General features: G+C 36.9%; 1 protein-coding gene across 5 annotated transcripts in view; it reads left to right on the forward strand.

Moving 5' to 3' along the window:
* LOC127838321 (zinc finger and BTB domain-containing protein 41-like) overlaps positions 1 to 18,036 on the forward strand; it is a 138,960-nt gene that overhangs the window by 3,745 nt on the left and 117,179 nt on the right. For 4 of the 5 annotated variants that reach the window (XR_008029771.1, XR_008029769.1, XR_008029770.1 and 1 more), the window contains exons 2-4: positions 1,436 to 1,577; positions 1,905 to 2,064; positions 6,487 to 6,606. Coding sequence is in view for 1 of the 5 variants with exons in the window: in XM_052365994.1 (XP_052221954.1) it covers positions 1,476 to 1,577; positions 1,905 to 2,064; positions 6,487 to 6,606 (382 nt within the window). In the remaining 4 variants the exon portion in view is untranslated. Of the gene's footprint in view, positions 1 to 1,435; positions 1,578 to 1,904; positions 2,065 to 6,486; positions 6,607 to 10,009; positions 10,450 to 18,036 lie in introns of those variants that run through there. The other variant, XM_052365995.1, reaches the window with a different exon arrangement.

An 18,036-nucleotide genomic window follows, 5' to 3' on the forward strand; every position in this document is an offset into this window, starting at 1 on the left:
GCTCATAATGCATTTTTGTCACCATTTAGTCAAGAAGTTTTAAGGTGGAGTCATATGGTAACTATTATTTTGATAAATGTCGGTCATGAATTAAGCGTTTATCTCAGGGTTCACAGTTGTGCTTTTTACGCTATATAAAAGTGGTAAATAAAACAGAACATCAAAGACAGTTTTGGGAATCATTAACAATACCTATATACTGTTCACCATTGTAAATAATGAGTTATTGCAATTGATGAGCAACTAACTGTGAGTTACAGTCCACTCTCGTTATCTCGAAGTCGGCGGGAACAAGAAAAAAATCGAGATAACGAGAGTTCGAGATATCCGATTAGGCGTTTTCAAAGAAAAAAGGAGACGAATTTTTTATTGTTTTTAACATCTTAATACCTGCTAAGTGGTCTAACTAAAGCCGTCACCGTGTGGCCTAATACTATCTACCTGATATATACGCGTTTTTACGAAGCACGATTTATTTTGCTATTTAAATGCTTAAAATTACGTTTTAAGTATTACAGAATTGCATGAGTACATGTACATTTTGTAGTTTGAAATGCAAAGTTCAATCGACCGACAACTCAAAACATTCTTTCAAGTTAGCCATGATAATGGCTGTTGGAGTTCAATGATAGAACAACATTCTGCAAATTTGCAACGGTTTATATGCGCAAAAATATAACTCAATGCAGTTTGGAATGTTGCTTGTAAAAACAATTAGTCGTTCGGCCTTTCAGCAGGCTGTGTATTAATTGCAGTTTATTGATGTTAAAGTGACAGGCCTTACTCAAGTGTTAAAGGCTAACGACATTACACACGTGTGATCATTGATGCAATTAACGGATCAATTTCCTACCGCACAGTATCGGGAGCAGCCGGGCAAAGCGGGACAGTGAAGTATCAAAGAAAAAAGTTCTCACCTTTTGCCGACACTGGAAAAGTTATTCGCACTTCGAGATAAACCACAGTAAATACATGTAAAATCGGGACTCGGGACCAAATTTTATATCGAGATGTCGAATTATTCGACATAACGAAAATCGAGATATGCGATGTTTATTTATATAGATAAAGAAGGAAAAAAGTTGGGACATCGAGATTACTTCGACATATCGAGAATATCGAGATATCCGATGTCGAGATAACGAGAGTGGACTGTACTTTAAAAAAATAATACTGGGAGTTGCTGCAATATAAATAAAGATTATGCAGGTCTAAAATAAAATTTCTCCAATAATTTCAATGCAGATGGCTCAAAATGTCACAAAAAACGCATTAAATCAAAAGCAGATTCCAGAAATAATTCTTCACTGACTGTCAATTCTGCATGATATGCATCCAAGCAATACCATGTAGATGGGCGAGCTGGTTTAATTTCCTTGCTTTATGCGTTATCCATTTCACCAAAAGGGTTTGACTGTGGTTTCTTTACTTTCAGTTTGTGCCACTATTTGACATGAAAGGTGTTTGCAGGAAGAATGGGAGAGTTACTACGGCAACACATTGATGATCTCTGCAATGCAGACTCCAGATATCGATCATCGTTAAATGTCATCATCAAATATGAAATCCAGTGCCTAGTACGTCCATTCTTACATACTGTCAAAGGGAAACAGTTAGAATTTCCTAGATTGTATGCCTTATTTGGAAATATTTTTTTTAAATCTTTAATAATTATGCTCTTGTAGATGTAGTGAATTCTTGAAATAAAACCATGGTGCAGTCTACAGTTATTATCTGTGTTCACATAGTTCTCTTCTTCGAATCTAACACTACTGCAATATTTTTTACACAGCATCTCAGTATGCTTCAAAGACTACAATAATTCAAGTTACAAATCAGACTTGGGACAGTCCCTGTGTGGATACATAAACAGAACACTTTAGATTGCAAGTGTTACTTTTCAGCTGGAGCGGTTGTCAAGGACGGGGGAGGAGGCTGTTGTCATAACGACTAGTGTGGACCCCAGCTGTCCAGGCTACCTGGGCAGTTGTAAGGGGGAACAATTCATACAGGACAATGATACATTGGCCTTGTTGCACTCCCAACTCATTGACTTTTGCAAAGGTAAACTTATGTTAATATCAAAAGGTGTTATCAAGATCTCTTCAACATTGAAAAAACTAGGGATGCAAGAGGTTACGAAAAACATTAAACGGTTAACCTTTTGCAGTAACCGGTTATTAACCAGTGAACAGAAAAACCTTTAGTAGTAAACATGTTTACGTTAAACATGTCAGGGGGTATATAGGATTAAGCTTGTCTGTCGGTCGGTCTGTCGGTTGGTCCGTGTCCGCTCTCTAATTCAAGTAGTTTTCATCCGATCTTCACCAAACTTGATGAGAAGTTGTATCTACATGATGTCTAGGTCAAGTTCGAACATGGGCCTTGCCGGGTCAAAAACTAGTTTTTCCTGAGTTTAAGGATATAAGTTAAAAATTATAAGAACTACACAATGTTCATTTTCACATGTCATTTATTTATTTTTGGTTTTGCCGCTTATATATTAAATGTTCCAGTTGTATTGCTCACAATAATGTTGTTTTTTTTGTTTGTTCTGTTTGAATTTTCTAAACTAAAATTAACTTAATATACATGTAAAAACGTTATTAAATAATTGTAAAACTAGTGCAATACTATCTCACAGTTCAAACAAATCAGCAAACATACATGTATATGCAGAACATGCTCAAAACAACAGTATTCATTTGGTCAAGAAAATGTATTTGTCCACAAGATTGTGGCTGATAATGTTACGAGCTTTTGTAACAAGACACCCTGTTTTCAAGAACACTCGCTGATGGCACGCATGTCGATGGCACGGACAAAAGCTATTGGGCCACATGCACAGTTATTGGAAAAGGTTTATTTTCAAACCACATGTCAAACCGGTCGCCGTTGGGTTAACAATTTTTACGCATTATTGTTAATGTACAGTATGACACAGCATTAGAGCAATTGCTAGTATACTAAATTTAATGATTTTATTTATAGCTCATCTGAGCACAATGGTGAGATTTTGTGATCCCCTTTTGTCCGTAGTCTGTTGTGTGGCGTCAACAATTGCCTTGTTAACAGTCTAGAGGCCACGTTTATTGTCCGAACTTTATGAAATTTGATCAGAAAATTTGTGCCAATTATATCTTAGACAAGTTTTGATAATGGTTCAGGTTGGTTGAAAAACATGGCTGCCAGGGGGCGTGGTATTTTTATGCCCCCCTTAGAAGAAGAGGGGGTATATTGTTTTGCTTATGTCGGTCGGTCCGTCAGTCAGTTGGTCCGTCCACCAGATGGTTTCTGGATGATAACTCAAGAACGCTTTGGCCTAGGATCATGAAACTTCATAGGTACATTGATCATGACTGGCAGATGACCCCTTTTGATTTTCAGGTCACTAGGTCAAAGGTTAAGGTCACAGTGACCCGAAACAGTAAAATGGTTTCCGGATGATAACTCTAGAATGCTTACTCCCTGGATCATGAAACTTCATAGGAACATTGATCATGACTGGCAGATGACCCATATTGATTTCAGGTCACTAGGTCAAAGGTCAAGTCATTAGGTCAAAGGTCAAGATCACAGTGACAAAAAACGTATTCACACAATGGCTGCCACTACAACTGACAGCCCATATGGGGGGCATGCATGTTTTACAAACAGCCCTTGTTTTTCCTAATATGGCTATTGTAAAACCTTGTTAACACTCCAGAGGCCACATTCATTGTCCGATCATATAAAACTTATTCAAAAGATTTGTCACATTTATATCTTAGTTGAGTTCGAAAATGGTTCCAGTTGCTTGAAAAACATGGCAGCCAGGGGCTGGGCATTTTTATGCCCCCCTTCGAAGAAGAGGGAGTATATTGCTTTGCACATGTCGGTCTGTCGGTCCGTCCACCAGGTGGTTTCCGGATGATAACTCAAGAACCCTTGGGCCTAATATCATGAAACTTTATAGGTACATTGATCATGACTCGCAGATGACTCCTTTTGATTTAGAGGTCACTAGGTCAAAGGTCAGGGTCACGGTGACCCGAAATAGTAAAATGGTTTCCGGATGATAACTCAAGAACGCTTAGGCCTAATATCATGAAACTTGATAGGTAGATTGATCATGACTCGCAGATGACTCCTATTGATTTTGAGGTCACTAGGTCAAAGGTCAAGGTCACAGTGACCCAAAATAGTAAAGTGGTTTCCGGATGATAACTCAAGAACGCTTAGGCCTAGGATCATGAAACTTGATAGGTAGATTGATCATGACTCGCAGATGACCCCTATTGATTTTCAGGTCACTAGGTCAAAGGTCAAGGTCACAGTGACCCGAAATAGTAAAATGGTTTCTGGATAACTCAAGAATGCTTAGGTTAGGATCATGAAACTTCATAGGTACATTGATCATGACTCGCAGATGACCCCTATTGATTTTCAGGTCACAAGGTCAAAGGTCAAGGTCACGGTGACCAGAAAAAGTAAAATGGTTTCCTCATGATAACTCAAGAACGCTTATGCATAGGATAATGAAACTTGATAGGTAGAGTGATCATGACTTGCAGTTGACCCCTATTGATTTCCAGGTCACTATATCAAAGGTCAAGGTCACGGTGACCTGAAATAGTAAAATGGTTTCCGGATGATTACTCAAGAACGCTAATGGCTATGATCATGAAACTTCATAGGTACATTGATCATGACTTGCAGATGACCCCTATTGATTTTGAGGTCAAAGATCAAGGTCATGGTGACCCGAAATAGTCAAATGGTTTCCGGATGATAACTCAAGAACGCTTATGCCTAGGATCATGAAATTTTATAGGTACATTGATCATGACTCGCAGATGACCCCTATCGATTTTGAGGTCTCTAGGTCAAAGGTCAAGTTCACGGTGACTCGAAATAGTAAAATGGTTTCCGGATTGTAACTAAAGAACGCTTATTCCTAGGATCATGAAACTTGATAGGTAGATTGATCATGACTCGCAGATGACCCCTATTGATTTTCAGGTCACTAGGTCAAAGGTCAAGGTCACTGTGACTCGAAATAGTTAAATGGTTTCCGGATGATAACTCAAGAACGCTTATGGCTAGGATCATGAAACTTCATAGGTACATTGATCATGACTGGCAGATGACCCCTATTGATTTTCAGGTCACTAGGTCAAAGGTCAAGGTCACAGTGACAAAAAACATATTCACACAATGGCTGTCACTACAACGGAGAGCCCATATGGGGGGCATGCATGTTTTACAAACAGCCCTTGTTCCTTATATGGCTTTGGTAAAAACTTGTTAACACTCTAAAAGTCACATTTATTGTCCAAATCTTCATGAAACTTGGTCAGAACATTTGTTTTAATGATACATGTATCTTGGATATGTATCTTTGATGTGATTGAAAATGGTTCCGGTCTGTTGAAAGACATTGCAGCCAGGAAAATTATTATTTTATGGCAATATTAAAACCTTGTTAGCACTCTATAAGTTACATTTATAGTTTATTCTTTATGAAACTTGGTCAGATTATTTGTTCTAATGAAATCTTGGGCTGCACAGAAAGGTCAGTTTCTTTGGATCTCAGGTGAGCGACTTTGGGCCTTTAAGGCCCTCTTGTTTTAAATAACTTTTTGATTGATGTTTATTAATTGAATGAGTTTAAAAATCGCTTTCTTAAATACAATTTTCCTCAGACAATAGTGGTTGCATCGGGGGTGACATAAATTACTTATGATAATATTAATTTCGGATAAAACAAATACGACGTCAACTTGACACATTTTTAATACAAATGCAATTCTTGATAAAATTGTAAATTAATTTATAAACCTTTATTTTTGCAAAAAAAATCAATTTTGGATATTGGTAAAAATATATATCAAATAAGCCGTCCAATCTCTCCACTGTTTTTATTGCCAGTTGGATAAACGTGTCAATTAAGTCTGCTTAAAGTCCCCACTCTCCACAGTTTGCTAGTTAAATATTTGCAAGAAAAAAACAACAATAGCGTTAATTATCAAAACATGCCCCCAGTTTGTAACCACAAAGGTACTGATTCATTGCTTTATTACATTGATTGTTTACAGGTTGTTTATTACTGTCAATGGTGAGGCATGTTGTTCTAACTAGTCATCAACGCATGTTCGCAGTATGTCGCATGCAAAACGTAAAATCTTACGAATATTCCATGAAAAAGCATCATTTTTTTCTGGTTAACCTTTTCCCTAAAATGTAACCAGTTAACTAGTCATTACAGTAGGTTAATTGGTTAACCTCTTGCATCCCTAGAAAAACTTTTCTTATTAATGCTGACTCATTTTATCCACAATTATTAATAGTTAAATGATAATGGTTTATTCTGAATGTAATGTTGAAAATATTTTGAATGTCTCAGGTTTGATTGTAACACCAAATTTCAGTATTGTATCTAATATCTTACTGAATTCACAATTATCCTATTAGTATCCCCACATGTTGTGTTTGTTTTGTGTATAGGTGCCCAGCCGGGTGCAGACACTGAGGAATGTGCACACAGCCTGCCTGGGGAGCCAGGGCCGGATAGTGATGAGGATGAACACAGCCTGCCAGGGCCCACCTCAGATAAGCCAGAACAGGGTATGTTCATTTTTTAGCTTGGCTGTTTTCGGAGAAAACCCGAGGTATTGTCAGAGCCAGCTCGTCGTCCGACATTATCAGTCTGCCGGCCTCGTGCTAAATCCTTTACATTGGCTCTAAAATCAAAGTGCTTCCACCTACAACTTTGAAACTTCATATGTAGATGCACCTTGATGAGTTCTTAATGCCACACCCATTTTGGGGTCACTAGGTCAAAGGTCAAGGTCACTGTGACCTAAAAAAAACACAAAACATTCTGACAAGCTTTCAATTATTCTAAAACTGCACCGCAGCAGAGTGTTGGCAGCCGTTATGCGGTGCTCTTGTTTACATCATATACTCAGCTGCCATTGAAATGGGTGTCACATGTCTGGGTTTACATTTGAAAATGGTAGAAATTCTTTCCATTTATTTTAGCTCACCTGAGCACAACATGCTGATTGCAAGCTTTTGTGATCCCCTTTTGTCCGCTGTGCGTCTTCAATATTTACCTTTGTAAACACTCAAGAGGCCACATTATTGTCCAATCTTTATGAAACTTTATCCGAACATTTGTCCCAATGGTATCTTGGATAAGTTTGAAACTTGTTGATCTGAGGTCAAAAAGTAGGTCACTAGGTAAAGAAAAGCTTGTCAATACTCTAGGTCAATACTTTGTGTCAGTGAGATCAGTTGATTGCTAAGAGACATGCTCGCCCTCATGTTTCAAGATAAAGCTCACATTGAGACTGGAATTTTAATGTTATTATGGGAGAAAAACAAATACAGGTTCCTGTTAAACAAAAGAATGAGGCTGAATTCAGCTCCAAAATGGCCTTTTTACTGTTTTCTTTTACTTACAAACTACTTTGTAATATGCCTATCATGGTATGGCTAGGACTGAATGACCTGACCTGGCTTTGGTAATTATGTGTGAAAATTATGACAGGGAGCATTAGTGTAATGCTATTGTATAAGTACCTCTAATGTTTTAAGTTTTAGAAATGGACTCTCAAAACTTGAAGCAAACAAATAAACCAATTATTATTTAAATTTCAAAGCCCACGGCTTTTATTTAGATACCATGACTTCAGGTGACCAATCTATTTGATAGGCTATGTATTGTAGAATAGATTATATATGGTCAGCTATAAATTGGTATGATGTTTTAACTCATAATGCCTGATTATAGTTTGGCAAAATAACATTGTTATTTATAGTACTATTACATGTATAACAAGATGTAAACAGTTGTTGGTTTGTTTAATCGTTATCTTTTTGTATTTTACTTGTTCGTTTGTTGTGTATTTTATATATCCTACATTGTGAATATCTTTTCTCTGCTATTTGTTTCGTAACTCTATTTTGAAACTTGTAAATATAGAGATACAACTTACCCTAGTTATCACAAAGATGGTAGAATAACCAGTTGAATTTAAGAAAGCAATCTGTTTGACAGTATTTTGTTTATACGAAATATTGTCATTTTTCTCGAAGACTTTAAATCCATTGTTTTTTGTTCGACTTTTCTTTAAAGAAAAGCTTGATGTATGTGTCTGAACTTCATTGAAACTTTTGTTTTCCCCATAGGAAAATGACTCCTGGAGCTTAGCTTAATGAGTCTAATTTTAAATGTGTAAATGAGAGGCCTTTTTTACTTAGAAATTCACATATGCACTATATATACAGGTACAAGTTAAAGTTTTTCCATAGTGTTTACACTTGTCGACTTTTATATTATGCCTCTCAGCTCTTTACCCATTGTACAATTCATCTACCAATAAAAAATAAACTATACTATACAAACTGTTAAGTTCTTTGTTATTTTTTTTGCCTTGCCTCCTCTCTAATTCTTGGCCTTGATCTCTTTCCAGGACCTTCCTGGCCTGGGAGTGATCATGTGACCATGTCTCCTAGCAACAAACATGTGGAAGTTAGCCTTGAGCTACATGACACACAGTTGCCTAGCAACACTTGTAGGTTGTCAAGAAGTCCACATGTGACATCTGTGTCAAGTAAAAAGACACTCGAGGAATTGTTGTTTAGCAACACCAGTGGGTTGTCTAGCAACAAGAACATTACACAGTTGCGTGGCAACAAAGATCCTGTAGATTTAGAGCGAATTATTAATGGATTGCCAAACAGTGACAGGGCAGAAGAAAACAATCTAAGTGACCATCATAATTCAACAGCTTTATTTAGACAATTTAGTAACAGTCGTATTTATGTTGGTAATTCACAACTATCACCACAGCCTAATAATTATAATTGGGTGGTTGAGTCATTGGGCGAAAAATCTCCCGTATCCAAACCTTCAGTAACATCTCATTCAAAGTTAATGTCTTTTCTCCCTTTCAAGTCAAATGTTAGTCATTCACCAGATTTTGCTGGTATGCCAGATTATTCACTCGATGCATTGAAGAAGCGCGAGTTGGTGATGCTTGATGGTGGGAAAAGGCTTGGTATGTATACTGAAAATGAGGCGCGTAGTAAGGATAGAGATGAAATGGGTGCAGAAAGGTCATGCACTGTGACCTCCGAACAGGCTCTTGATTTCAGTCTCTCCAAGACCCAACTGGCTGTGAAAGAAGAGGTGGGTGAGGGGGGTCAGTGCTGCATGAGTGGCTGTGAGGACAAGGAGAGGAGCCTGGGCTCCGAGGAGACAGACTGCCTGCATTGCAACACTGACCTACAAGACCCAGAGGCCTTACAGCATTTTGCAATTGAGAAGGAGTATCTAAGAAAACTGCACGAAGGCAGCGCTCAGAGTATTGAAAGAACAAAACGCATCGTGAAGGACTACCTGTTCTCTGAGAGACTGCACTGGAAGAAATTGAAGTGTGAGGTGAAGTCAGAGCCTGTGGAGGACTATCAGGAGATCATGCAGTCCTCACAGTGGAACCGGCACCGACTGCTGAGGCAGGGATCCGTACCAGAGTATCCACTGAAGAGGAAGTACACATGTAACGTGTGTGGGGAAATATTCCGAAATCGCCAGTCAAGAGACTCGCATGTGAAGTTGCATGAAAGTCTGAACAAGTTTAACTGTTTGGTTTGCGGCGCGGGATTTGAGGAAGAGAATGACTTTCAGGAGCATGAGAAACGCCATTCTGAGTCTCATCTTGTGTGTGAAAACTGTGGTTACCGTTGCTTGTATAAGTTTAGAATGGACGCACATCGAGAAATATGTACACAGCCGACAAAGGTCTTTAAGTGCCCATTTTGTGAAAAGCCGTTTGGTGCCAAACGATATTTAGCTATTCATGTAAAATCACATGATGAGAAAAATGTGAATCATTGCCCTTTTTGTCCAAATGTTTACCCGTTGAAAAACTCTTTGTTGAAACATGTGAAAAAAAAGCATGGGGTTTCCCATCTGAAGCCCTCCCATTACATCAAGATGGGCCAGTCCATAAACAGTTGATGTGGGGTTTCCAATCTGAAGCGTTCCCATAACATCAAGATGGGCCAGTCCATAAACAGTTGATGTGGGGTTTCCAGTCTGAAGCCTTCCCATTACATCAAGATGGGCCAGTCCATAAACAATTGTAATGGGGTTTCCCATCTGAAGCCCTCCCATTACATCAAGATTGGCCAGTCCATAAATAGCTGATATGGGGTTTCCCATCTGAAGCCTCTCCAATATCATCAAGATGGGCCAGTCCATAAACGGTTGCCAGGGGGTTTCCAATTAGGAGCACTTCCAGTACATCAAGGTGGACCAGTCCACAGACAGTTGACACAAAGTTTCCCATCTGAAGCCCTCTCAGTACATCAAGGGTGGCCAGTTTTCCATCTTCTGATGTTCTCTCATTACATAAAGAAATGCCTGTCCATGAACAGTTGAAGAGTTGTAATAACCAGGTAGCATATTCAGCTTTTTTTTAATATAACAATTCTAATATATATTTTTGCATTTCTCTGTGTAACATCCACTTTTAGAAACAGTAAATGTTTAATCTTTTCTGTAAATTGCAACATTGATTCTAGTTAATATATTTATTTGGATATTTTATGAAACAACAATTAAACTTTAAACATGGTTTGGGTTTAATTTTAAGCTTTGGTCATTTTCTTTGCGGAAAATGTTGTCTAGAAGTATTTGGGTGATGTGTTAAAAATAAGCTTGTAACACCTTTTCAGACAGCAGACTTCTGAAGACAATGTTGAATTAAAAAGCAAAATATATAGTTATAAATAATATTCAACTTCTGTTATTCATTTTATATTTATACCCCCATTACCAATGGTAATGGGGGCTATATAGGAGTCACTTTGTTGGTCAGTCTGTCTGTCGGTCGGTCTGTCCAGAAAGCTAGTCTGGGCCATAACTAAGTTGTTCATGGTGAGATTTTAAAATCATTTGGCACATTTGTTCACCATCATTGGATGTTGTGTCACGCGAAAGAATTACGTCAATATCTCAAAGGTCAAGGTCACACTTTGAGTTCAAAGGTCAAAAAGGCCATAAATGAGCTTGTCCGGGCCATAACTTTGTCATTTATTAAGAGATTTAAAAATCATTTGGCACATTTGTTCACCATAATTGGACGATGTGTCGCGCGAAAAAATTACGTCAATATCTCAAAGGTCAAGGTCACACTTTGAGTTCAAAGGTCAAAAATGGCCATACATGAGCTTGTCCGGGCAATAACTATTTTGTTTATTATGAGATTTTAAAATCGTTTGGCACATTTGTTCACCATCATTGGACGGTGTGTCGGGCGAAAGAATTACGTTGATATCTCCAAGATCAAGGTCACACTTTGAGTTTAAAGGTAAAAAAGGCCATAAATGAGCATGTCCGGGCCATATCTCTGTCGTTCATTGTGAGATTTTAAAATCATTTGTTCACCATCAGTGGACGGTGTGTCAAACGAAAGAATTATGACGATATCTCCAAGGTCAAGGTCACACTTTGAGTTCAAAGGTAAAAAATAGCCATAAATGATAATGGCATAGTAATTCTTAAAAATCGCCATAAATTAGCTCCTCTTGTTTTGTAAAGACAGCATGCAAAATAGTCTGTGTCAATGCAGCACGTGGGGGTATACGTCACGTCTGTGACTAAGCTCTAGTTGTTAATGTTCTTTAACTTGCTTAAGTGTTATAATTTTAAAGTTTATCTTAAAAGCTTAAATAACCCTCCACCCCCTTCATACGTGTAAACAATACAGAAGAAGTACTGGTAGGTGCATTATATTTAATATATATATTATAATTATAATTCCATTATGTAGTGCTTCCAATTATTTTTTCAAAATAGTTCTAGATCCTTTTTAGAAGGAATTTTCCAAAAGGAAATTTTATAATAAAAGAGAACAAGACTAAGTGAATGGTTAGCCTACATGTGGTTTTAGCTGTGTCAGCTTTGAGTTGAGCCATTGAATGAACAAAGTTTATCAATGAAATGTTTAAATATTAGTTACAAATGAATACAAAGTTGTGTTTATTTTATGACAACCTTTGAAGAAGGCAGCTAATATCAGTTGCGCTGTCTGTCCTGCGGATCGGTGCATCTGTCCCTCTATGCGGAATTTCCTGCCTCGGCCCCTATTTTTTTTTATATAAGATATTAAAACAACATGCCACAAATATCAACTATCATAAGACAATTTGTTGTTTGTTACACCTGTTTCCCTTCCTCAAAATGTATGGTTTCACGTAGAGGTCAAAGGTCGCACATAGAGGTCAAAGGTCGCATGTAGAGGTCAAAGGTCGCACATAGAGGCCAAAGGTTGCACATAGAGGTCAAAGGACGAATTTGGCCATAAAACACATTTAAAAGTCCTGTCTACCATCAGAGACAGTGTGCTGCATATAACTAGTGTCTCCTTACCTGAAAGGCTAAGGTTACATTTAGAGGTAAAAATTGAAATTGGTTATATAACAGTTTTAGAATTCCTGTCTCATCCATAGTTGCCATTTATTTATTGATTTTAAAATAAATTAGCACGAATGTAAATCATCATAACACCATTTGTGGCGTGTATCACCTTTCTTCTATAAAACATATCAAACAACAACTTGTCTTTGACACAATATGGGACAAAAGTGGGAAATGGGGCATCTTTGCCTTACGGACTTGTGTTGTTTCCTCTTTGAATACATATTGTTTTTACTTCTTGGTCATGATTGTTAATATTGAGTTTATGTGCTCCTGTATAAAACAGGATAAACAAGGTTGCCTGCTTATTACCCTTTTGTTAGTGTTTTAGGTTGCTTATTTGTCACTGGTGTTGTGCTGTTACTGAATACATTGTGTTTTTTTATGTTGCTTATTTTGTAAATCGATTTACTATACAAAATACCTTAATGTCTTTGTTATAGTAATACAAATAATGGGTTTTGAAATTGTCTTATTTATGCCCCGGGATCAAAAGATCGGGGGTATATTGTTTTTGGCCTGTCTGTTATTGTGTCAGTCAATAAGTGATTGTATGTGTATGTCCCAAAACTTTAACCAAGGTTAAAGTTTTGCAATAACTTTTGCAATATTGAAGATAGCAACTTGATATTTGGCATATATGTGTATCTCATGGAGCTGCACATTTTGAGTGATGAAAGGTCAAGGTCATCCTTCAAAGATCAAATTTATGGCTTCAAAGCGGCGCAATTGGAGGCATTGTGTTTCTGACAAACACATCTCTTGTTTATTATTTGAAAGTGTGTTACCGGTGAGATATCCAAAGATGTTGCCTGAATTGTATACATAATAAGTGCACTAAGCAAGTGTTAATTCAAATGCTGTTGGTTGATTGTCCCTATCAGTCTTGGTAGAGAATTTCTTCATTACTTTTCTTTGCTAATTTTGTTCGAATGGTTGGTATAGTAGACTATATATAATCAACATTCTAACGTGCATGCATGGTTCCTTATTATATGCAGTTGTTCATGTCCAAGGTTAATTATAACATTACAAAAGTTATGCCCATTTTTGACTTCAAATTTTTGTTCAGTAATTATTATGAATATGTAGTTATCATCATCAGCAAAAGTACATCTCTGAAACCACAAGGTCCTGCACTATGAAAACTTATATATATTCATCAAAATGTTGTTACATTATTACTAAATATTGCATTATTTGGAGGTGATTGTCCATTACGTCAATGTGATGAAGTGCTTTTGCCAAAGAAGAAGCTGTGTGCGACGGTATTTATTTAGGGTTTACAAAATGCTCTAACATCATAGTGGGATTGTGTCATTAAATCATTTTAAAAAATCTGCACGATAATTGGTGTACACTTTTACACAGGATCATCTAACTCAGTACTTAGTGTACTGCTGACTTGGGAGGAAAGGAAGGCACCTCTTGATTTTGATTCTATGGTCTCAGGCACTTAATACTTGAAGACTGCTTTCACCCATGATAATTTAAATTGGATTGCTTGTTACTCTGGAGGAAAGGAAAATGGTTATCAACATTTAGTTAAGCAGGTCAAAGGACAAGGTCATAGGGACTTTTGTTTCATCATAATATATGTATAGAAAGATTATATAAATTAGTATTCTGGTTTGCCTGAAGGGAAGGGTCATGCTGATTTATTTTGAGCTCCATGTAAGATAAGGATCAAGGTCACACAAACATGCAATTTTATTTTTTTAATCGATGGCACATGTTTATTGTGTATTTAAATATTGGCTGCAAGTCTTTGGGCATACATGTTTTCTCATGTGTACACAATTTCCTAAGGACCTATGATCGATTTGATATCACCGTGGGTGACAGTGATTGTTAAAGAGAAATCAAGAAGTAAGGGTATGATGATTTCAATATGTTCTTGCATTAAGTCCAGTGTTATTGCAATGTGGACAGGGTGCACTTGTGTATATCAAAGAAACTTGTGGTACTTGTTAATAACCAGATTATATATGATTATTTTATTTCATGTGTACTGACTGTACTCTAGTTCATGTTTTGATAAGTGCAAGTCTGTAATAAATTATACTGAACACAATTTTGCTTGTTGCCTAGGTGACTTGAATGGCTTGCATATACTTATTTATAATGACAATTACTTTTTAAGAATGATATAATACATGTTAGCACAATTAACAAATAATTATCATGTTAATTCTTGAATGTATTCTCATAAGAATATGTTGTATTTGGTACAATTAATATATTTTATTTGATTACCTATCTGTTATGAAAAGTATTTGATTACATAAATGGTATATAACGTATATGATAACCTATTTGTCATTCGTTATTAGCTCGTCTGTTTTCGGAGTAAACCCGAGGTATTGTCATAGCCAGCTCGTCGTGTTGTCCGTGTCAAGCTAAAACCTTAACATTTGCTCTAAAATCAAAGTGCTTCCACTTATAACTTTGAAACTTCATATGTAGCTGCACCTTGATGAGTTCTACACGCCACGCCCATTTTTGGGTCACTAGGTCAACGGTCAAGATCACTGTGACCTTTAACATACAAAAAAAATATCTTCTGACTAGCTTTCATTTATTTAAAACTGCACCCGCAGCCGAGCGTTGGCACCCGGTAAGCGGTGCTCTTGTTTTATTGCTTAATTGCTTTATTTTTGGTGCTTTTGAAATCATTTATTTTTGGATTTCCTGATCTTGTGATTTACTCGATTGCTTTAATTTGAAAGATGCGTTTGATTTGTTTTGTTTCTTTTTTATTGAAATAAAGGAAGAATTCATAGTAGAATTGTCTGCATGTGTTAACACATAAATGTAAGTTTGAGACACATGGACGTGAAAACATCTGATGAAAAATTTCTTAATGAAACTTGGTTAGAATGTTTATCACTCTAAAGATCATTATAATAACTCAATCTTGATCAATCTTGTTTGGCATGTTAACTTGGCATTTTCAAGTTCAAATCTGGGTCACATGCATCCCAAAACAAGGACATCAGGTCAATTATTGGAAAAATATTGTTACATGTACTGCTATTGAGGCAACATTGATGAAACCTGGTTAGAATGTTCATTTTGGCAAGACTTAGGCTGTATTTGAATCTTGGTTGCATGCATAAAAACTATGTTACCTTTTCAAATGTTAGAAAAACATTTGTTTTTATGCCCCCGGTAGGGTGGCATATAGCAGTTGAACTGTCGGTCAGTCAGTCTGTCCGTCCAAAAACATTAACATTGGCGATAACTTTTGCAATATTGAAGATAGCAACTTGATATTTGGCATGCATGTGTATCTCATTAAGCTGCACATTTTGAGTGGTGAAAGGTCTTGGTCAGCCTTTAAGGTCAAATGTCAAAAAAACTAATTCAAGGGAAGTAACAAACTTCAAGGGAGATAATTTCTATTTATCATTTTGCAGGTACAGATAATTTTTACAAGGGAAGTAATATTTTTATTATATCCCTTTAAAAAATATTACTTCCCTTGTGAAAATTATGGTAGCCTGCCAAATGATATTTTTTTTATATAATAAATCAAAGCGGCGCAGTAGGGGGCATAGTGTTTCCGACAAACGCATCTTTTGTTACTCTACAGGCAACAAATATGACTCAAGCTTACTGAAACTTGGTCAGATTTTTATCTTGACAATATCTATGCCAAGTTTGAATCTGGGTCAGATGCTTCTAAAATAAGTTAAAATCAAAGATCAAAGAAAAAATTGTGATTACACTAGGGTCACATTTACGACTCCGTCTTAATGTAACTTTGTCAGAATGTCTATTTTGATAATAATATGAAGGTCATGTTTAAATCTGGGTCAGGTGTGGTAAACAAACTAGAGAACCAGGTTAGCAATTGGTGTCTGTGATCTCAGGTGAGCACTTAAGGGCAATCATCTCAGGTGAGCACTTAAGGGCAATCATCTCAGGTGAGCACTTAAGGTCAATCATCTCAGGTGAGCACTTAAGGTCAATCATCTCAGATGAGCACTTAAGGGCAATCATCTCAGGTGAGCACTTAAGGGCAATCATCTCAGGTGAGCACTTAAGGGCAATCATCTCGGGTGAGCATTTAAGGCTAATCATGGCAATCTTGTTTTTTATTATGCCCGCCTTCGAAGAAGAGGGGATATATTAGTTTGCTGGAAGTCTATCGGTAGACTAGTTCGTTTCTGATCAATTATAGTTAACAAATTGACTTTGGCTTGATACTTCACATGTGCATTGGCCTTGGACAGTGGATGACCCCTATCGAAATTAGGGTCACTAGGTCAAAGGTCAAGGACACTTTCACAATAAGTGTGAACATCATTTATTAATAACTCGTCAAAGAATTTACCGATTGGCTTGATACTTCACATGTGCATTGGCCTTGGACAGTAGATGACCCCTATTGAAATTGGGGTAACTAGGTCAAAGGTCAAGGTCTCTGTCCCACAAGTGAAAATTGTTCTGATCAATAACTCGTCAACAAATTGACCGATTAGCTTGATACTTCACATGTGAATTTGTCTTGTAGAGAAGATAACCCATACAGAAATTGGGGTCACTGGGTCAAAGGTCAAGGTCACTGTCACAATAAGTGTGTAAATTGTTTCTGATCAATTACTCGTCAAACAATTTATATATTCCCTTGATACCTCCCATGTGTTTTGGATTAAGACCTTAGATGACCCCTATTGAAATTGGGGTCACTAGGTGAAAGGTCAAGGTCACTATCACAATAATTGTGAAAAAAACCTTTCCGATCAATAACTCGTCAACAAATTGACCGATTGGCTTGATACTTCACATGCGCATTGTCCTTGTACAGTAGATGACCCTTATCAAAATTGGGTCCACTAGGTTAAAGGTCAAAGTCACTGTCACAATAAGTGTGAAAATTGTTTCTGATCAATAACGCTTCAAACAATTGACCGATTCACATTATACTTCCCATATGCATTGGACTTTGACAGAAGATGACCCCTTTTGACATTGGGGTCACTAGGTCCATAGTCATGGTCACTGTAACTATAAGTGTGAAAATTGTTTCTGATCAATAACTTGTCAACCAATCGACTGATTGGCTTGATACTTCACATATGCATTGGCCTTGGACAGAGTATGATCCCTATTGAAATTGGTGTCACGAGTTCAAAGCCCTGTTTGGGTGGCATAATGTCTCCGACCGTGGAACTCTTGTTCTACTTTGTTTATAAAGAATTAATCAAATGTAATGCTACAAATGCTAAATCAGATCATGATCAAACTGGGTTTGATAAAAATAATTGAACTTTTTAGAAAAAATTATCTTGCCTATTAATTTGTTGTCCACATTTTGTCATTGTTTTATTCTAAATAAAAATGAGAGGTGAATTTTTAAAGCAATTATAGGAGGGAAAAAGCTATATGGATCTGTCTTTGAAAGAGCTCTTGTTTAAATTTGATATACTGACCACAACCAAAATTTAAAAAAATACCCGTTTGAGTCCTAGTCTTGAACATTATCTTTGCTTGTTATCAAGGTTTTTATTAAGGTTAAATGTTCGTATGGCTCAGATGTATTATCAAGGTTAGCAAAA

This window comes from Dreissena polymorpha, chromosome 7, assembly GCF_020536995.1.
Source record: "Dreissena polymorpha isolate Duluth1 chromosome 7, UMN_Dpol_1.0, whole genome shotgun sequence".
Lineage (NCBI taxonomy): Eukaryota > Metazoa > Mollusca > Bivalvia > Myida > Dreissenidae > Dreissena > Dreissena polymorpha.